Source organism: Peromyscus maniculatus, chromosome X (genome assembly GCF_049852395.1).
Source record: "Peromyscus maniculatus bairdii isolate BWxNUB_F1_BW_parent chromosome X, HU_Pman_BW_mat_3.1, whole genome shotgun sequence".
Taxonomy (NCBI): Eukaryota; Metazoa; Chordata; class Mammalia; order Rodentia; family Cricetidae; genus Peromyscus; species Peromyscus maniculatus.
In genome coordinates, this window is record NC_134875.1 from 61,667,993 (window position 1) to 61,690,798 (window position 22,806).

At 34.1% G+C, this 22,806-nt stretch overlaps 1 protein-coding gene across 4 annotated transcripts in view; it reads right to left on the minus strand.

The window, feature by feature from the left end:
* Diaph2 (diaphanous related formin 2) overlaps positions 1–22,806 on the minus strand; it is a 748,266-nt gene that overhangs the window by 416,625 nt on the left and 308,835 nt on the right. For all 4 annotated transcript variants that reach the window (XM_076562125.1, XM_076562124.1, XM_076562122.1 and 1 more), the window contains 2 exons: positions 6,665–6,766; positions 3,062–3,156 (listed from right to left, as the gene is read on the minus strand). In XM_076562125.1, the coding sequence (XP_076418240.1) occupies positions 3,062–3,156; positions 6,665–6,766 (197 nt within the window). The remainder of the gene's footprint in view (positions 1–3,061; positions 3,157–6,664; positions 6,767–22,806) is intronic.

Consider the following 22,806-nt stretch of genomic DNA (forward strand, 5'->3'; position numbering starts at 1 on the left):
GACTAAATAAAAGTAGTTTTTTGGTTTGTCTGGTTTTTTTAGTAGACCATTTATCCTGTCAAATAAGTACAGTCCTTTAGCTGTCTAGTGAGGAAGAGTTTATTGACCCATTCTAGGAGATGTAACACCACTGTTAATTCAAGTTCCTAGAAAATGATGTGTCCTTAATTGTTTTTTGTTGTTTTTGTTGCTATGAGGAAAAAAACCATGTTCATGAGCAACAAACTATGATTATGCATGGATGGAGTTTAGCACTGTAATCAAATAGAACTTAAAACAAAGTTAATCTGATGATACATATTTAATGCTGTGCATTATCGATGTGTTACATGGTAATTAGACATAAATGGTAAACACCTCATATGAATGGCAAATTGATGCTACTTTTGCATCACTGAAGCAAATATATCTAGTTTGGGAGTGAGAAAGAGGTCTTAGTGATGCAAGTTTCTTCTGCATGAGGAAGCAATCATTTGGGGAACAGCAAGAGTATAATAATTTCACCAGAGGAGCCCACTTCCTTACAAGAACATATTCAAACATATGACACATCCAGGGAAAACTAATATTAACCATAAAATTTCAGGTATCTTATATTCATGTCTTATTCAATCATACATTTTAAATACTTTCCTTTGTTGTTATGTAAAAATAAAGAGAATCAATTTGAATTAAACAGGATAGGCAATGAAACAAGTTTCTCTAGTGCACAATGAGCAAGCTGGCTTTTCAACAGTTTTATCAAATAGAAGCCATGAAAACACAGAAGATTGAGGCTGGGGAGATGGGTTAGTGGTTGAAAGAGTGTGCTGTTCTCAGAAAGGATTTGACTTCAGCTCTCAGAACAAACTTAGTGTAGTTTATAACTGTTTGTAACCCCCAAATCCTGGGGGAGTCTGATGACACTGGCCTTCAGAGGCACCTGCACTGACCTGAACTGTCCAAAGACCGTTTGCATAATAATTGAAATATACAAGACACAAAACTAAATATGACTTAGTTATCCTTCTTTTCATTGATTATGACATTTTGTTTTGAAATATGACAAAGCAAGACAGGTAAACTTGTGACACATCAGTAATAAAAGCTTTATAATCTTTCCTATGTAATGAAATTGTAGTAAGATAGGGTCATAGTTTGGAGAGTCAATAAATGTAGCAATACTTTTGTTAATCACAACATTATAACTTTTCCTCTTCATGAAAAAATACTGTAAATATGAAGCATCAAGTTGTTTATTTCCCTTGCCAGTATAATTCTTATAAATCTTTTTATTTTTAAAGTCAGGATTTAAGTACATTAGAGAATAAAAGATAGAAAAGAATCTCAAAGATGCATATCCCCTAGATGAAACTATGTTTCAAATTATACATATAGAAAATATGGAATGTCAGTAATTTTATAGTATGTACAATGCATCATTGCCTTTCTTTAAATTGCTTGAGTCTGGTCTAGTTGGGAAGAATGAACTGCTTTCAGTTTTGAAGCAGTAGTAGCTTATGTTGATGTTTATTAAAATTTCTAGTTTGATCTGGTCTACATTATAGTCAAATCGTAGTATTTAAAATTGTTACATTAGATCCTACTTTGCATTCTTGGAAAGTGAGGGACAGTCAACCAAATTTTAATCCTGCTTGGTAACTTGGTGCTTCCAGAAGTTTCCTACTGCTGTGTGAAGGCTGACTTGGACCAGTCTTACCTCTTCTAGTGCTTTAGACCACAATACATGTTGTTAAGCCTGCAAATCTTTCTTTTTGAAACATCCATATGACTGGTAATTTTTTTCCTTTTGTGTTTCTTCTATTTTTTTTAAACCTTCGTATTTTTACAATATATTTGTTAAATTATTATTAACTGTGTGTGTATGTGTGTGTGTGTGTGTGTGTGTGTGTGTGTGTGTGTGTGTGAATGTGCTCATGCCAGGGTAATTGTGATTAGCAAACTATTTCAACTCAAGGAACAATGGGCATGCTTGTTGCCCCCAAGAACTTAAAAAATAAAGCAAATTTGTTAATAATTTTTTCCTATGAGAGGATTCTTATGAACGTGTCACATTTATACATACATGTGTATCATGATAGCAAAATGTTAGCATAAACCCATTAATCCTTAATCCTATTATAAATAAGCATATACAGATTTAAAATGAGGTAAACTGTGATGTAGACATAAACCATCCACAGAAATATGACTTACTTATGTCATTAATACAGATTATCTAATATTTGCAGAAAGTATGGGGGAAATAAATTGTTAAAGTTACATAAAATAAGTTACTTGGTATCTGTTGCCTTTTATAAACAGGGCCTCACACATGTATACTAGGCTGGCATTGAACTTCTATTCTTCCTGTCTCCTCCTACATGCTGAAATTACAGAAATGAGCAACTATGGGTTTACACAGTGCTAGGAATGGAGCTCAGGGCAGCATGTAGGGTATACATGCACACTGCGAACTAAGCAGCATTTGCAGCCTGTTTAGACATTATTTTGAAGCACAGTTTGATACTTCAAGATGTCTCCCATTGAATAACCTAAAATTCAGATTCTGTTTTGTTAAAGGGAGTACACTATCACTAATACTTGCATCATGAGATGTTTTAAGATTCAATGAGATAATAAATACCCAGCTCATGAAATCGTATCCAGCACAGGTTAAGTACCCAACAAAAGAATAGTCTACCACATTTACCAATGGATCCTGAGAAAGATCCATAGAAATGTAATCTTTAGATCACTTGGTTTTTTAATCCATAATATGGTAATAAAAAACTATTTCATGGACCAGTTATTATGATGAAATATATGCAATTTTGTGATGTGCAGAGAATGACATATCTACAAATACACATGTGTAAAATTAAAAGCACAGTAGCTAAGGCATGGCAGAAAGAGCTAGAACCTGAATCATAAAGGCTGAGTCAACTGAGTAATAAACAGATATAGATACTACAGATTCTATTATCCAAAGTAAGAAATTATTGTTTCATAAAAGCATTGAGAAGAGATGCATCTGAAATTTCTATTAAAGTTATTTTAAAACCAAAGATATTCAATATACCTGAATTAGGGCCTCACTGAGCAACTCTTCATTAACCTCCAAAATAATGTTCTTTATTTCCTCATATGGTAAGCGATAAGATCCCAGGAAGATAGCTAAAATAAAATTGGATTTTATTAGAGACAGAAAAGTATCAAATTCTAAAAGCCCAAATATATATATTACTAATTTTCAGAATTATAGGTTGTTTATATTCGATGGACTATGCTGTTCATATAGGCAAAATAACCTGCAGTATTTGCAGCTCAAGTATACATATGTACAAAATAAAATTCTTACTTAGATATCTCATGACACTATGCTCAGGCATTTTATATTAAGCTGAGACAAAACGACCCACCAAAACTTACAATTAAAAAAAAAAAGATTGATTTAAATTGGCCTTTTGAGTCAATCTAGATTTTAATGTCAAAGTTCAAGATACATCCAATATAGAATTTCTAAGGAATGACAATAAGGCAAACATCACTCCATTTTTCTCAAACTTAGTCTAATATTATTCATTAGGCAGTTAAAAAAGGAATTAATTAGTGACTTTTACATTGTGCTATTTTCAGTAGAACCATGAAACTGCATACAATCTCACTTTGGCTCCTACATCTCATCAAACAGTACATCTGAGAAATGCATGCTACTTGCTCCCTCATCATCTCATGGCTGTTAAGGCTAAGAAACAACAGGCTTCTCCAAAACATTTCTAGTGTTAACTGCTTGTTTTCCAATGAAAATTTCAGACATAGGGCTTTAGAGAAGTCATTGGTCCGCAAGAGATTTGACTAATCCATTGGTGACTTCAAGATGAATGCACTATTGATACTTTGAATGCACTGCTGAATATACTATTAGAAGATGAAGCAGCATTCAAAGAATTCATTCACTCAGTGGGGGAATGATCTGAATGCTCCAAACTCTTCCTCTCTGGATCTCTGCATCTTGACCACTATGAGTTGAGCAGCTTTGACCCACCAGAGTATTTTGCTTTGAGGTCAAAAGCAATAAAAGGGAGTAGCCATGGACTAAACCTGTAAAACAATGAGCTAAAATAAACATTTTCTGTTTTTATTTGACCTTCTCTAGCATTTTTTGACAATGACTAAAAGTTGACTAAAACAGTAGCGTTTGGAGTAATCAGATTGGCTGTGAATGCATGACATTGTTTACTTTGAAGCAATCTGTATGATTCTTTTTTTTTTATTCATTCTAGACAGTGTTTCTCTGTGTAGCTTTGCACCTTTCCTGGAACTCACTCTGTAGACCAGGCTGGCCTTGAACTCACAGAGATCCACCTGGCTCTGCTTCCCGAGTGCTGGGATTAAAGGTGTGTGCCACCACTGCCCCGCATGTATGATTCTTAACTATAAGCCCAAAGCATGGGAGTACTTAATAAGCCCACTTGAATATACCAAGGAGAAGTTGTCAGGTGCTTTTTTTAAACATATCATTTCATATCATCCTAAATATAGTGATACAGGTACAATGAGATATTCTGAGGGAAAAGAGAACATACCATATTCAGGGACTTATCTTTCTGGAATATTGTTATAATCACATGATTTATTATTATTGTTAAGGTCTGACTCTAATTTATAAAACAAACTTTACTACAGGCATATGCATACATACATACATACATTCATACATATATACATACATATACAGATAGATAGATAGATAGATAGATAGATACATACATACATACATACATACATACATACATAGACTAGATAGGTAGGTAGGTAGGTACGTAGGTAAGTAGGTAGATAGATAGAAGATAGATAGATAGATATAGATAGGCAGACAGACAGACAGACTGACTAGGTAGGTAGATAGATAGCCAGGAGTTAAGTACTACATGTGCTTTCAGTCATCCACTGAATGTTTTGGAATGGATCCCACACAAATATGGTAGGATACTACTGAACTTTGCCAAAAAAGAGCTGAAGTGCCTGACTCATCAATATACTCTGCATTCCTCCTGACACTCAGGCAGTGAACTACTAGTTTCTTCATATACTGAATCATTTCCCTATCAACCTTTACTTCATTGGATATATTTTATGTCATGTTGGAAGAATTCAACTCATTTTACCTAGAATAGCTTACGATTACACAGACAGTACTTTTAAACTTCCATTCTAGTCTCCATTAAATCCACTTTTAAAAAGAATATAGGTATGCTCATAGAGGTAGAACCTGAACTCACATATCAATGAACTTTTATGGAAAGCTCTGCATGACAGCACAGGTAGCAAAATAAAAATTAATATTTGCTATCTAGGCAAATGGTTACCTAGACATAGGGACTGAATGAGAACTCAAAAACTGAAATAAATCTCAAGGATATATATTAACCAGAAAGTAAGATCACACTGCATACTGGAAAAAATTACTAAACAACTTTGTGGAAAAAAATACTATCATTGCAGCAATGTACAAATTCTTAATGGCTAATTACTTGCCTGATGCCAGAATGATAAGTTGTTTACTTTAATCTTATTCTCAAATAAGTCCCACAGTATTCTTTGTGCAATTAGAAATGCAGTATGTGTTAAAATTTCTCACACAGACTGCTTTAGTAACCTCAGCATCTAAACACCCTTCTGTAGTGATAAAAGAAAATATTCTAAATCCAATGCAGAAGAGAGAGTATGTCAAAGTAAAACTTAGAGACTTGCTTAAATGGATATGAATTTAACTATTCAGCTACATTACTAACACTACATTTGATGTTTCAGTGCTTAATGGCCTCAAGGATCAGCAACCTGTTGTAAAGTGCAGTGGCTAACAACTTAACCAGATCACATTAGAATTATTTTAAAGGAACAGCAATAAAATGACTTGTCTACAGTGACTAGAGAATATTTCTAAAAAATATGAATCCTAGAACTGGTGAGAAAAATAATCATCAATACTTAACAATATTTTTCAATACCAAATTAATTAGGTTTCATAATGTTCACTATGAAAGTTGTATTAACAATACTTTCCAAAGCTCTAAAAATCGTTAAGTTTCTGTAGGTTAAACAATGTTCAATTTTCATTTTATTCATTTTGGTTAAGTGGCAAAAGGCAACCTGGATTATTTTTATATAGGATTAATCAATCTTTTTTCCTTCCTTCCTTCCTTCCTTCCTTCCTTCCTTCCTTCCTTCCTTCCTTCCTTCCTTCCTTCCTTCCTTCCTTCCTCTTTCTTTTCCTCACTTCCGTCCTTCCTTTCCTTTTTCTCTTCCTTTTCTCTCTCTCTTCCTGCCTTTCATTCCTTAATTTATTTTTATTCTTCTCTCATATATTATATCCTGACCACAATTTCTCTTCTCTCGTCTCCTGCCAGTCCTGCCCAACTACCTCCCTTCTCCACGAGATCCACTTCTCCTTCCTTTCTCTTCAGAAAGGGGCAGGCCTCCCAGGGATATCAATCAAACATGCCATATAAATTTGCAATAAGACTAGGCACCTCCCCTTGTATGAAGGCTAGATGAGGCAACCCAGTAGAAGGCTTATATTGGATCTTTTTTCTAGCAGTGAATCTGGTCAAAGAAGTTGCATGGTTGTTTATACTGAATAAGCCATCACCATCATACCTAAGTAAAACATATTACATACACAGATTCTGGGCTGTTTTGGGATCCAAAATTCTCAATTCCTTCACTTTCTTCTTTGGAGGTCCACTCTTATTTTCTTCTACAGCATCTATATTCCTTTGACCTAAAAGAAAAATGTTGATTCATAAACAATAATGGTTCCAATTCAAATACACGAAATAACACTAGTAAGGCATGTTAACTACATTAATAAAGGTGATTCTGAAATCAATAAATGTGTTTATTTCATTAGCTTAGGAAAGAGGATAAACATAAAAATATAGACCTGTTTAGAGGTTTCCCTACAAATTAAATATCAGCACTTAAGCAGAAAAGATAAGCCAAATAGAACTAAAAATCAATTGCTGCTTCTCCCCTAATGTGTAACATAAATTACTCCTTTACAGGTAACTGCAGCAGCACTGGGATTAAATATATAATAAAATCTCACTAATTTGGACTAATTGAGGAAAGAGGAAGACATGCCTTCTCTCCTAAAACATTCTAATATTTAGACATTTATTTAATTCAGTGAAATTGCTTTAAAGCACCTAACGTAACTTAAGCTGCTAAACAGGTTGCAACAGAAAATTTCCCCACTGAGACTGCTTTGAAGAATAGGATTGAAGCATTTGTAAGTTGTACAACAGTACCACCATTTGTATACACATAATTACATATTCTCAAGGATGTGAGTTTTGTCTTAGTTACCATTTGAAAAGATTTTCTCGGAGCAATAGTATTTATTGTTGTTTTTTCAAATGGTTGGAAGGATTCAAACAAGGAGTGAGTGCAGAATCAAGGAGAAGCATTAGCCCCTATTTACCCTTCAAAGGCACTAGTGTCAAAGCCTGTGGCTGTCTGCTAAGAAAATGAAGCATGAAGGAAAGTCCCCAACTTCCATCTGCATAGAAATGCTCCAGCAGTTGTGCTCAAGTAATGTTGGTTTACCTCTTCCATGATAAATACAAGGCTGGAGGCAATGGGACCACTAAATCATGTTAGACAAGCAAAGCTAACTTACTTTTTCAATCAAGTGGCTTTCTTGTGCTCAAACTCATGCTGCTAAATTTCATCACTAAATTATACATCTGTGATCATCAAGCTGTTATTTTCTTTTGCAAACATAAACTTTATTTTGAGATAATGATTTTTATTATTTTAATTCATTTAATGTTGGCTGAAGACCTGGCACATAAGGTATTTCCTTTAATATTGAAAAAGCAATACTCAAACAGTATATTTTTGCTAAGGAAAGGTATCAGAATCTTAGAAACTTGAGCAATATTTCAAAGGATGCATAATAATGTAAAAGTATAGATTCCCTTTGCATTAATGGTGTAACATATACAGATTCTGTTAGCTCAGTGGTCAAGTAACACACAAAATAAATTAACTACAGAAAAAATATTAAACATTCTAAGATTTAGTAGAATGATCAATGTAAGGATAGACACAATATAATGAGAGTAGATAATAATTCCCTTGAAAATTATGATTTTGTGACAGGTGACAAGTTCTTTGCAATGTTGCCAAAACACAATCACTGGGAAAGAAAAATGACTTTTAGTATATTTCTTTAAAAAACATCATAAACGTTCCTCAAAGGATCTTTCTGCAAACACACTGTCTTTCTTATACAACAGTCAACATTTCAATTTATTCTAATTTAAGCTCTCAGCTTAAGACAACTGCATAAAGAAAGAAATGACAGTTCAATAGCTATTTCTGATGTCAATAAAGAGAATTTAAATTATATCAAAATTACCTCTGCAATCACATTCAGAAAATTTTAAAAAATCAAAGAAGTAGTCAAGAAAATCTTTCTAACTTCAACTGGCCTTAAACTCTGCAACAGAAAACTAATTAAACAGGAACATACAGGATGAACTGCTGTAAGATGGATGTATGATTATTATTTTATTTATAATCTAATGGGCTCCTGGCTAACACAGGTGTATATAATGCTCATTAGTGTCACTTTACATGCTAGCTCAGTGGTTCTCAACCTGTGTGGGTAATGACCCCCTTAGGGGTCGCATATCAGATATGCTGCATATCAGATATTTACATTACAATTCATAATAGTGGCAAAATTACAGTTATGAAATAGCAACTAAAATGATTTTATGGTTGCAGGTCACCACAATATGAGGAACTGTATTAAAGGATAACAGAGTTAGGAAGGTTGAGAACCACTGCTTTAGCTATCATTTTTCATTAAAATCTAGTCTGAGCCCTTTGATTTTCAAATGAACAAAATTTTTGAAATTAAAATTAGATAGCCTCAATATCTATAACTCCACTTTCCTTTGCAATTGTATTCTATTTTACTTGTGCTATATATGTAACTTGTTTAAAACCCTGAGGTTAAAAAACATCAAGCATTCCATCAGTAAGAACTCGAGTTTTGAGAATCAAAGTAGTGTAGCAAGTTAAAATAGTTGACAAACTAGGCAGGTTTTCAAAACTAATGGCTATTTTTGTCTTTGGCCCCTGTTTTGTTTTGTTTTGTTTTGTTTTGTTTTGTTTTGTTTGTTTCTTTGTTTTAATGCCTTAGGGATCAATACAAGAGACTCAGATAGAGAATTCAAACAATAGTGATGAGACAGCAAATGTCCAGAACAGAAGCATTCATATGTTAAAATCTGTCTTTCAGTGATCTCAGAATGCCACTTAAACTAATTTAAGTCCATATGTTTCTAATGCACATAAACTTTTACAAATACATTATAATAAAGCTGTAATCACTAGAAATCATTTGGATAAGACTAAAGAGTTATTTTATATTTCAATACAAGAATTATTTTACTCATTCATCCAGTAGTCCTAGCAGAGGTCCCAAAGTGGTATCTGTTCATTCTAGATGGTAGCTCTGTGGCTTTGCTATATTAGTCTTTGTAATGTTCTACTCTTTCAACATAGAAATAAAAATCCAGGCTAAAGCATATAAAATCTCCAATCTATTTGAACAGTTTATGAACTGATAGTCTTGGAAATCATTACAAAGGAACAAATGTAGGAGTCATGAACAATAGAAGAATTGAGTTAGAAGCAGTTGCCTTAAGGTTCTCAGGTTCATAGTGAACAATACAGTCAAATATGAAATCGCTTGCACAGTAGAAAAGTTACCGTGGATCTGAGACTTACAGTCTACTGGGTTAAATTAATTGTAGTACTTAAATTGGCATTAATAATGGAAAGAATAAAAAATGAAACATTATAAAACACTGTCTGTAAGAAGATAATAATGCTTATGATAAAAATATTTGTATTGTTGTTAGAACTGTGCTACCACCAAGATACTGATTACCTTTTATAAAATACCCAAAAATGTTCTTATATTCCCTTCAATATGTGAGTTTCTACATGAAATTTCACTATAAATTTATCCTTTTACAAAAGAGGGATGTTCATCATCATAAATAAATATGGGTATATACTTTCCACAGTCTAATATTTGCAATATTTAGAAATACTCTTTAATTTTGCTATCCCAGTGAATGTAAAAAATTTGACCCAGATGTTTATAATTGTAGAATGTCTTAGGATATTTTAAATGGATAACATTTGTTGACTCATAAGCTGACACAGAAACTTAAAAATATTGTTAATTTTTTAATTTATCAAAAAATTTTCGTAAGATAGATTCTTAGAGGCAGACTCAATGGTATTCATTTACCAGCTCATCAAGCAGTCCCCAGCAGAGGTCCCAAGGTAGCATTTGGTCATTCTAGGTGGTACTTCTATGGTTTTTCTATATTAGTCTTTGTAATTTTCTATTCTTTCAACATGGAAACAAAAATCCAGACCAATCTCATTCAGTAGTTTATAAACTGATAGCCTTGGAAACCAAGAGGAACAAATGTAGGAGTCATAAACAATAGGAAAGAGCATAATCTTTTAAATGTAGGTAAAGTTTACTTAGTTTGGTATGGTGATATTTGTGCTGAAACGTGATTTTATTTGTATGTTAATAAATAAAGTTTCCTGGGGGTCAGAGCTAGTAGTAAGCCATAGCAGAAGCTGGGTGGTGGTGGCGCACATCTTTAATCCTAATCATATGACAGGCAGATCTCTGTGTGTTCAAGGATACAGCCAGCATGGAGACACATGCTTTTAATCTCAATACCAACCATAGAGACCTAGAGGACTGTATAGACAGGCAGTGATGAGGAGGTCATGTGATTGGGTTTACAACGAATGAGAAGGCAGAACAGAAAGTCAATAAAAAGACAGATACACAGGAAGTAGGTCTCTTTCTGAGGGGAAGGACAACAGTGGCAGTGAAGGATAAGAAAGGGTTTTTAGTATCAGCTCTTAGCTACTGCTCTGACCTCTTGGGCTCTTAACTCTGCATTTGGCTCTGTCTTTCTTATTTAATAAGACTGTTACATCTACTGTTTGGCAAGCAACAAACTATTCAATTGTGCTCAACTGTCTTTATAGAGAATAGCAAATTTGTTTACAAAGTCTTTAAAGGGAAAGCTGATGGAGTGTGCAGAAAAGATTACATTTCTGTCTTCTCTTCCATGCTACATACGACAGCTGCAAAGTTTCCCCTTTCCCTGCTGTCTACAGCTGCACAGTAAGGCATCCTATAGAAAAGTAGACTTTATCCTGACACCTGCATAGTACCTGGAGCAATAGGAATGGCATTATCAAGAGTGTTCCTGAAGTTCAGTGCACATTAAACAAGACTAATGGTCCTAATGGTGGGAATCACACACACACACATACTTTGTAATGATTTCCTAATTAAGGAACAAATCTTACTAGTTGTAGTTTATACAAGAACCCTCCCAAATCAGGAAGCACATGTTCCTGCAAATTAACATCTGCATAACTAATATACTTGTACACCTGTTCATTAAGCCAATTACTGAACACTGCTAAATGTCACTAGAACAGTATGTTTAACAACATGCATAGCTAATGTTATATATTTTCAAATTGGCCTCAATATCTTGGCAGATACTGTATATTTTAGGAAGAACAAATAAAGATGTCTTAAGGTTTTAGGGATAAAAACTTTGTTTCAGCTGGTAATTTCAAAACCCAATCCAAAGCATGGTTCTTATTTCAATGTGGAATTTGACAAATGAGGTCGAAGTTTTTCCCATTAACTTTTAACCTATGCTAAGTACATTATTCAAGTTAGAGTCTGTCCCTTTACCCACATGTTTTCCCTAGCTATCTATGAACCAATGGACAGCTTCCTGGCTGTTGTATCTACTGAAAATTCCCTGATATGTCAAACTACATAATTCATGTGACAACCACAAGAGCAATATGTGTCAAGCCCAGAGGATTATCAGGAAAAGTATAATTGTAAGAAATAAAATGCTAAATTCAAGTACTAGTAGGCTATGAGGACATTTCTTATTGAGTATAGGGTCTGGACAAGCATCATACACAAGCTGCTCTGACTTTTATGGTCAATCTTAGATGACTGCAAATGCTGTACTCAAATTAACAAGCATTAACTTCTTTACAATTCTGAAAGAAGTTCAAGATCAAGGTATTACCAAGATGGATTTCATTTTGAGGCTTCTTATTTAAGAACCCACCATCTTACTGTGTGCTTATATGGCCTTTCCTCAGTGTGTGCCAGGGCCAGAGATTTAGACTTTCTGGCCTTATAAGCACACTGTTAGAGCTGGATCATGCCTTGTGGCTTATTTAAACCTTGATTATTTCCTCAGAGGCCCCATCACCAAATAGCATCATACTTAATAGTAATTTCAACCAGTGAATCTTGAAAGGTACCAAATATTCAGGACATAACAATACTAATAATTTACATTTTCGCAAAATGAATTCTACAGAGAAAACTTGTGGAAATATTGTTGTTGGTATTTTACCCTTTTTTTAGGGGGCCTGCCACCTAGCTTCCAAATAAATCACACATGGATGCTTACTCTTACTTATGAATGCCCGCCTTAGCTTGGCTTAGTTTCTAGCCAGCTTTATTTACTTTATATTATCCTATCTTCCTTTTGACTCTTGGTTTTTCCTTTTCTTTCATGTATACCTTTCTTATTTCTTACTCTGTGGCTTGCTGTGTAGCTGAGTGGCTGGCCCCTGGAATCCTCCTCCTTCTGTAGCTTCTAAATTCCCCCTCCCAGATTTCTCCTCCTATATATTCTCTCTATCTGCCAGTCCCGCCTATCCATTCTCCTGCCTTGCTATTGGCCAGGTCTTTATTAGACCATCAGGTTTTTACACAGACACAGTAACACAGCTTCACAGAGTTAAATAAATGCAACATAAGCAAAAGGAACACACCTTAAAATATCCCCCAGCATGGAAGGCCACAAAGAAGAGTTAAATGTCTCAGGTATCTGGTACCAAATTCTCTTATCTTAGCACTAAGTTCCATCATTTCCCACAAGATGCATAGTTGTTTGTCACATGTTTAGAAGTAAATAACTGGTGATAAGAGAGTTCACTGGGGATGCTGAACATATGTTATAATTTAACTTTCCTAATAGAATTCTTCCTGCTGTCCAAAGTATATTGCTGTGTATTGTTGAGCACTAAATCAAAGTTGTTTTTTTTTTGTTTCTTTGCATGGCTTGGTATCCTCAACATCATACAGTGAAATTTTGAATTTGGTGGCCAGTAATCTCAGCAGGAGACACTCTGTATTCTTATTTCTTTTGGTTTTTCTTGTCTTTTCTTTTTCTTTTCACTTTTTTTTTTAATTTAAGCTACAAGAAGTGGAAGGTAAAGATTTTACACAGAATAATGACAATGACTTGGGATATTTTTTTTCATTCCTGCCTAATCCAGCCTGACAAAATGATGTTTCTGTAATGTATGAACAAAGAATTTTAAAGAGATTTGTGATAATGTCAGGGATCTAAGGACTCACAGAAATCTCCAGGTGAAAAGGGGGTTGTTAAGAGTGACACAGCATGCTCATAAAAGACAAATGCATGGTAAATTTCCAGACAAAGAATAACATTAGGCTAGCTGACCACGTCTACCACCCCTCTCCAATCACAGCATCAACGGGGAGAGTCTTTGAAAACTCTAGGTTAAACAGATGTCAGTACTGTGGAAAGATACAAACTAAGAAGAAAGCATTAGTAACTGTAGAGGGAAAAGATATTTAATTTGGCCTGGCAAGGTGGCACATGAGTTTATTCCCAGTACCCAGGATGCAGATGCAGGAAGATCTCTGTGAGTTTGAGGCCAACCTGGTCTACTAAATGAGTTCCAGAACAGCCAGAGCTGTTATACAGAGAAATCATATCTTGAACCTCCCCACCCCAAAAAAAAAAAAGTTGTTTAATTACTATCATATGGCACCAATACCTATTTTCCTAGGTAGCTTATGAGAAATAAATGGAATACACATGCTAAGGTTTCATAATACATAAAACACAAAACCTAACATTTGTAGCAAGAGTGAGTAAATATTTTTGGCTTTGCAGATCGAAGTGTCTTTGTTCCAAGTGCTTAAATCAGTATCATTAGTGTGAAGCAGCCATTAAAAAAAATGAATGAACAAGGAAGCATTCCAATAAAATATGTTTGCAAAACCACAGGGCCAGATAGGTTTGTCCTGACTTATGTCATATGCTAATATCTGACATAAGAGGTACTTAATAAATTACTAGTGCCTTATCCTTTTCCTTTCCAAAGAGGTCAATATATTCTTATTTATACTTTTGAAAAAGTGAGTAAATGTTAAACACTTTCCTCACAAAACAGTGTTTGGAAGTGCCCTATTATAGCCGTTGATTAATAAAACAAGTTTTCAAAAAGCAATCATATAATAGATCATATTTATATTCCTCATGATTTTTAAATGTGTCTATCCTACAGGGACCAGCCATCTGATATCAAAGTAGCAGTCTTTTGTTTTATTCCACATAGAGTCTCATATAATTTTATTATATGTCTTCATGTAAAATAATCTCAAAATGAAATAAACATTAATGAAATTATAAAATCAGTTCCTAATTTTCCATTATTACTAGATTTGAATATGTTTGGTAATGATTCACTTGTTAGTCATTAGTTTAAGGTAAACTAGAAAACTAAATTCTACAAAAGAAATTTGCATAAATCTAGAGTTTGAATTTTATGTAATATTCTTCTCTTGCTTTATGTACCTCAAAGTATTACTGAGTGTTTCAATTTGGTTTGTTGCTGCCTGAGCTCAATGGGAAATAAGCAGAGCTATATTGTCTCTGTTTTTGCCATTTGGATTCCAACCGCTTTCAATTTTATCTTTCAGCAGTAATTTTCTTTAGTTCGGAAGCTACATCAATGTAATCTGTTGAAGGTGATCGAAGCATTAGGAAATCTTTTTGCGAGGGTAAAATAGAGTACCTGAACTTTTCGCTTCTTTCTTTGTTTTTAAAGTTAGGTTTAGTGTACTGGTAAGTTTTTATTGAAAGCAGAAAGATAGTATTTGAGACTCCTTTGGAAATGTGCAAACATGAGAAGAACACATTCAAATGAGCGTAATGGTTCTATTCTTAGGACAGACTCCTGACCCTCTTTCTTCTCAGTCTATTATCCTTCTCTATTACATCACCCAGTATTTTGCAAGAATATCAGACACATTGTCTCATTCTTCCATTCTCTTCTATCACTTAGTTATATTGTGGATTCTAGCTATACATTTACCTATTGAATAAGAATATCAGAATCTCCATAGAAAAGGTCTCAGGATGGCTATATCTTTAAAACTCCACATTTTATTATCAAAGTTGGAATCAACTGTTCCAAAGCATATAATACATAAACCTGTGATAGCTCCATAAAAGAACCCCAAATTGAACAATGTGGAAAATTATCAATAGCAATTCCCAAAAGTCCTCGTTGCATTTCCTCTAAAATTCAGATCTAACGCTAAAGGCAAATTCTTGGTCAATGGCAACAGATCCTCAATGCTAATGATTTACTTACTTTTAAATCATTTAAGAAAAGGATGCATCTCTAAATTGAAAGATTTTCCATAGATTTGTATACCACAACAGTTCATATATACAGATTTCTAGAATAAATAGGAATGTATTTCACACATTAATTAAAACTGACTGCACACATAAAATTCTAAAATGGATATTTCATAAATCGCCTCTTTCATTTTTATATAGATAGTTGTGGCTGTCACCAGAGTAGAAGAAAAAGAAAGTAGATCAACCATTGGAAAGTAAACAGTGGCTAAAAAACAAACTTCTTCTGCAAACATCTCTATATTATCTGCTATCAAAGCAGCCAAGGTAGGTAAAGACTTGGGAGTATGTAAAATAAGAAGAAATATTTTATGGTATAAAAGCTGTTTTTTTTTTAAAAAAAAGACTATTTACTCCATCTCCCAAGTTGAGATATCTAAAATGCTAAGAAAGCACACAACAGCTTAGTTTCCTTACTACTTCAAACTATACAGTCACGTTAAAGCCTCTATGTTTTAGAACAATAGATCTCAATGACAAATTTGATTGAAAGTGTATATTCCTGAATATAATGCTCTGCTTTATGTCAAGTAAATTTTGGTTAGGCTCCTACCTAGTAACATGATGATATCAACTACACATAATGAGAATAAGGATCACTTGAGTTCAACATGAAAGTTGCTTACCAAAATAAATGGATTAAATTTATATGAAGCATATTAAACAAATGAATACAGCTTTATATTGAGCTCTTGACAGCCACAACTAGTTCCTGTGTTTGTGTGTTTGTGTGTGTGTGTGTGTGTGTTTGTGTGTGTGTGTGTGTGTGTGTGTGTGTGTGTGTGTGTGTGTGTGTGTGATTAAATATATCACCATTCAATGGACTCAGTTTAGTAATGAATTTCTATGAGGTATTTATTAATGTAAATGGCAGTAATGGTTTACACAGTAAGCTTTTGAAGACTAAATAAAAAAAATCTTGGATAAGGACCCAGCCCTGAAAACTGTGTCCCATAAGAACTATTTTCATAATACCATGTTTGGTGCTATATAGCATTTTTAAAACTAATGCAAAACATAAAAACTTATATAAAAACATAACGCTAATAATTTATAGGAGAACAATTAGGTGTTGCTAACTGTGCAGCTCTCATTAATTAATTTCTGAGGCAACAAGTTAAATAACAGAGGGCACTTTGCTATTTATAAAGGCATGTATAAGATAAATGTAATGATTAAGAATAACATTGTTTGATCGTATACCATAATCTCATGTGTGGCCACTAAAATTCTTCACTAGTTTTTAAAAATGTATAGAAGGAGGGGAGAGCTATTACAATGTAAAGTTAAAGCACATTTCAAAAAAGATTAAAGATAAATCTTCATTGTGCTAGAATAAAGAAGAAATACCTGTAATTTAAGGTTTTACCACAAACTTATTAAAGATAAAAGAGAAAGTAATAGTCCAGATAAGAAACAGCTGCTAATAGTCACAGATAGCAAATGAATTTGACTGGATCAGGACAGCAACCTGCTGGTTCTTTTGCCTCCTAAATCATTTCAAACCTGCTGTGCTTGCCATTAGGCTGGCCTTTACTTCACCCTAGCCACTTCAGTCCTCACACTGTGGGGGATCATTGTTGCTTCCCTATGGCTGCTGCCAAAGTGTACCTCTCTGCTTTTAGCCTAGAATGCTCTGAATCTAAACTTAAGCCCTCGTTATAACTACAGAGAAGGGGCAAGAAGTCAATACGTAAAATCTGAAAGAGGTGTCATAAAAACATGCACGCACACACTTGCACACAGACACACAGACACACACATACAAAGAGAGAGGCGGGAGCTTCAAATTGGCAGATAGGGCATAATATTTCTAAAATATTACTTAAAAACATGTTGGATTATAGACATTTTCCACATATGGAAATGTCACCATGCAACCCATTCATTTATATAATCACTATGCCTTAAATAAAATATATATAAATGAATTCTAAAACTTGATATGACAATACATGAGAAAGAATGAAATAAATATAAGTGTATCTAGCTTTCCATTTAGATCTTTTTGAAGTAAACCTGATGAGTTATTAAAGGATAAATATCTAGAACATTCTTTAATAAAACCCACACATATTAGATACAGTAGGTGAGAGTGAACACAGGAAAGAAAAATTATGCTTATTCAAAACATCCTTCAAGTCTTAATCTTGGAATAGTTACATTTTAAATATATGATTGCTCTGGAGTGAGTTATTATATTTACTCTTACTCTGTTTGCCTAATACAGGAGGAAGAAACTGAAGCTTTCTAATTGTGAGTTCTGCCTACTGTATAGCAAAGATAAATATAATTAAAATAGAAAAGTTAAAACAGGACTTTTGAGTAGCTCCAAAATAATTTGAGCTTACCACCCTCCCTTCAGACTTTTTACTGCTGAACCTTTCTCTGTAGATTAACACAAAAACAAGGTATGGTCGTCTCTATTAAACTTTCTCTACTTAGTTTATCTTCACCTATAGAACTAATAATGCCCTTCTCCTATTATTGCTCAACTTCATCAATGCACAGGTATGTACTTTATTGCCTTACCTGTGTCACAAATTCAAAACCAAGGGTATGCTTTATCTTCCCCATTAATGTCTCCTCTAGAGAGATAAAAAGTTTGATAGATCATAGTGACAAGATGATGAAGGTGCAGGGGAATGAGTGTGAATCTGATAACTATCTGACTGCACAATATTTGCAGTAAAGATACCTAAGGATAGGCTCAGAGCAGGAATAATAATTAGTTAGGACAGAAGGCAGGATCAACAAGATGTTATGAAACAAGAGTGTGTGATGTAATCAAAGTAAAAGAGAACACAGTTCAATAAGAGAGACTGACAATCATCAAATCACAGGAAGGTCAACCATATTCTAACTCCTACAAAAAACAAAAATTCCAGAAGAAAACAGGTCATTACAGACTATACACAATGATTTCAATGAAACTATGATGATATACTATAGGAAACAATAAAGAACCAAATGGAAACAGTTAGTAGATAGCACTCATTTCAGACACTTGGGAAAAATATTTCTATCTGTGGTATGAAGAAGACAAAAATGAATAAACTCTAACTTTGTCTGAGCTTGCCTATTATAAGAAGGTACCTGATTTTCAAATTAAAGAACAGCTTTTATGCTACAAATGATTTCAGAACAAACCCAGCATACAATGATTTACTGGACAAGATCAATAGAAACTGTGCAAAAGAGATTATACTGTTCAGTGATCCATGTTGCATCAATATCTATAATGGAATGAGACAAGGTGATACAATGGCCCAAAGCTTCCTGAAATTGCTCTTCAAAAATATTAAATAGGAAAATAAAGCCCACACAGTAAGAAGAGCACCACACCCTCTTTTTATCTAAAAAAAAAAATCCTATGTCATATGAAAAGTACAATGCAGCATTATACTAGTTATCATCTGAATAAAACTTAGTGAATAGATAATAAAAGAGTGCATGTAAGAAATAGATCCCTCAAGGCTCTGCCAGCATTACTGCCAAAGAAATATGACAACACTATCTATGTGATTCAATAAATGAACAAAAGTGGTTTGTTCAATGGTCAATGGCCCAGAAACAACAGCTCAGGCCAGTTTATTGGCAAAGAAAGATTTACTGGATAGCAAACCACTAAAAAAGAGAACACTAGAATTTTGTCATATAGAGGTTAAAGTGAAATATGAGTACTTATGTACATCACTAGCTGAAGTTGATAAACTGTCATCTTATTACCTGTGGTGTCCTGAATGTATGAAATCTGACAATATATAAACCTAATGGTAAATATTAAGGCTTTGATCCACTCTAAGTACAGATGGATCAGCTAGGTGGCCTGAAAGACAACAGGTGACTTTCTTAATATAAAAAAACAACAAAATAAACCTGATAGATTCAGTAAGAGAGAAGATGCTATACTTTGGTCACTTATTAAATGCTGGAGTTTATCTTTGCTAAAGGCTATTACAGCTGAATCAGCAGTACTTAGCCACATTAAAAACTTTTAAACCAAGTAATCAATGAAGCTAAAACACATAAACATACATATGCAAAAAAGTTTCAACATGAAGCTGATCACTAGAAAAAATGCATGTATTGTTTTTTTAGATGTTAAGTTAATCAAATTTCTATTCCTCAATCTTTCCTACAATTTATCTGATTCAAAATTTGGTGTTTCATAATTCAAAATAGGAATAATTTTGCTTTTTCAACTCTATTAGTATACACTATATAAATATACATGCATATATACTGTATGTATTCAATTATTTATACTCTTTCTGAAAGTTTCTTCTCAGAGACTTTAAAGCCAAGACTTCTTTGATCTACTGTCACTTTCATGCTGCTCAGCTATAACTAAGTATTAAGTTGTGTAGCTATAACACTTAGTATTACATATTATATACATATATATCTAATTAATACTATAGTGCTATGACTTCATAATATTTTACTCAACTTTTGTTTTGATTTTTTTCCACTTATTAAAATTATTCCAAATATTTTCTACTGGGTTATGTTTTAGAAATGTTAAGAGGTTATTGCTTGTCTTTATTTGTTTCTCTTTACCTAAGAGGTAACACGACTTTCCAAACTTAGGTGCAAATAAACTCAAAAACCTAGTTCCCCAGGGTTTGAGACACAACACAACAGTCATCAATCCTGGATAAGTCAGGAAATTCCAGGCCTGAATATTTTTGTGAAGTGTCTGTATACTGTACTATCTCGGTTTGAAAACAAAATGATTTTCTTCTGTGGTCCTGTACAAAATTTTGTTCCTATCATGATGTAACATTTAATGAACTGTATTATTATTACTTTACATGTCTAGTATTTCAATTTGTGTTAACTTCCTACAGTTATCAGCTATGACTTGATCATCAATAGAAATAAATGTCAATTTAACACAATTACTAGGTATTGAAAATAACGCTTATTGAATTGAAGGTTTTATGTTCTAAAACTGCTCTCTAATCATGTTCTGACAAACCAAGCCATACACACATGCATTCATAATTAGTGGTCTATTCATAATGCAAAGATTTGTGTAGGCAGTATTTATTTTGTTTTAAACGTCTACCATTTTAAAGCATTATTGTGTTTAAGAATTTGAATTTATTGTACAGGATTCTTTTGGCTATCCTGGATTTTTTGTTTTTCCATATGAAGTTGAGTATTATTCTTTCCAGGTCTGTGAAGAATTGTGTTGGTATTTTGATGGGGATTGCATTGAATCTGTAGATTGCTTTTGGTAAAATTGCCATTTTTACTATGTTAACCCTGCCTATCCATAAGCATGGGAGATCTTTCCATTTTCTGACATCTTCTTCGATTTCTTTTTTCAGGGACTTAAAGTTCTTATCATATAGGTCCTTCACTTGCTTGGTTAGTGTTACCCCAAGGTATTTTATGTCATTTGTGGCTATTGTAAAGGGTGATGTATCTCTGATTTCCTTCTCAGCTCCTTTGTCCATTGTATATAGGAGGGCTACTGATTTTTTGGGTTGATCTTGTATCCTGCTATGTTGCTGAAGGTGTTTATAAGCTTTATCAGTCCCTGGGTGGAATCTTTGGGGTCACTCAAGTATACTATCATGTCATCTGCAAATAGGGAAAGCTTGACTTCTTCCTTTCCAATTTGTATCTCCCTGATCTCCTCATGCTGTCTTATTGCTCTGGCTAGAACTTCAAGTACTATATTGAATAAGTATGGGGAGAGTGGACAGTCTTGCCTCGTTCCTGATTTTAGTGGAATTGCTGTGAGTTTCTCTCCATTTAATTTGATGTTGGCTGTTGGCTTGCTGTAAATTGCCTTAAAAATCCACAAAGATACCCCCAAAACAGACTGCTGGCAATGGTTGAGAGACATCCGGGACTGACCTTCTCTGGTGATGGGATGGCCAAACACCCTAACAGTTGTGCTGGAAACCCCATCCAAGGACTGAGAAATCCTGGATGCAGACATCCATGGCTCGGCCCCGAGTGCAGCGCCGGGAGTCCAGTTAGCGAGAAAGAGGAGGGTTTATATGAGCGAGAATTGATGAAACCAAGGTTGGATAAAGCACAGGGACAAATAGCCAAACAAATGGAAACACATGAACTATGAACCAAAGGCTGAGGGGCCCCCAATGGGATCAGGCCCTCCGAATGAGTGAGACAGTTGATTGGCTTGATATGTTTGGGAGGCATCTAGGCAGTGGTACCAGATCCTGGGCTCATTGCATGAGTTGGCTGTTTGAAATCTGGGGCTTATGCAGGGACGCTTGGCTCAATCTGGGAGGAGGGGACTGGACCTGCCTGGATTGAGTCTAACAGGTCAATCTCAGTCTTCAGGGGAGGCTTTGCCCTGGAGGAGGTGGGAATAGGGGGTGTGCTGGGGGGAAGGGGATGGGGCAGGAAGGGGGAGAACAAGGGAATCTGTGGCTGTTATGTAGAACTGAATGGTATTGTAAAATAAAATAAAATTTAATTAAAAAAAGAAAAAGAAAAAAAAAACTGCCTCAGCCTGGACCTAGCAGAGTTCTAAGGGTTGCAACAACTTCTACACAGATGGAGAGTTGTGGCTAAACGTTTACCAGTGGGAACCAAAATGGTTGTCATGGACATTGAAGAGGCAAACTATACTTGGAAATAACAGACGAAAGCATGTTAAACAATTTTCTTTTAATATTTCCTTTAAAAAGCAAAACTCTCCTTTAATTTGGTTTCCAGGGAGTTTGTGTATCCCTGACAACTGTCTTCACATCTATACCCAATATTCTAGCGTGTAAGTTACTCATACTCAAGACCAAGGTATTATGTTCAGTGTCACACCTGGAATGCAGTTGTTCCTCAACATGGACTGTACTTAAATATGGAAAAAAAAGAATTTGAATTTAGTATGATGCATTGGCAAATAAAATTAATAAAAACTTTTTTATATTAATAAATGTCACAAGAATAATTCTGAATATTCAATAGATGGCTATATTAATATTTTTTAAAATGAGTATTACTATCCAGTTAAGTTTAACAAGGAGAAACAACATACAGCATTTTCTCTATTCAAGTATGAATTATTTCATATCCAGAAAGCTGAAAAATAAATTTGGACATCAAATTTTAATGTAAAAATTCTTCCCTGAATTTCTATTTCTGAAAGTGTGGTAATATTATGTGTATATATATATATATATATATATATATATATATA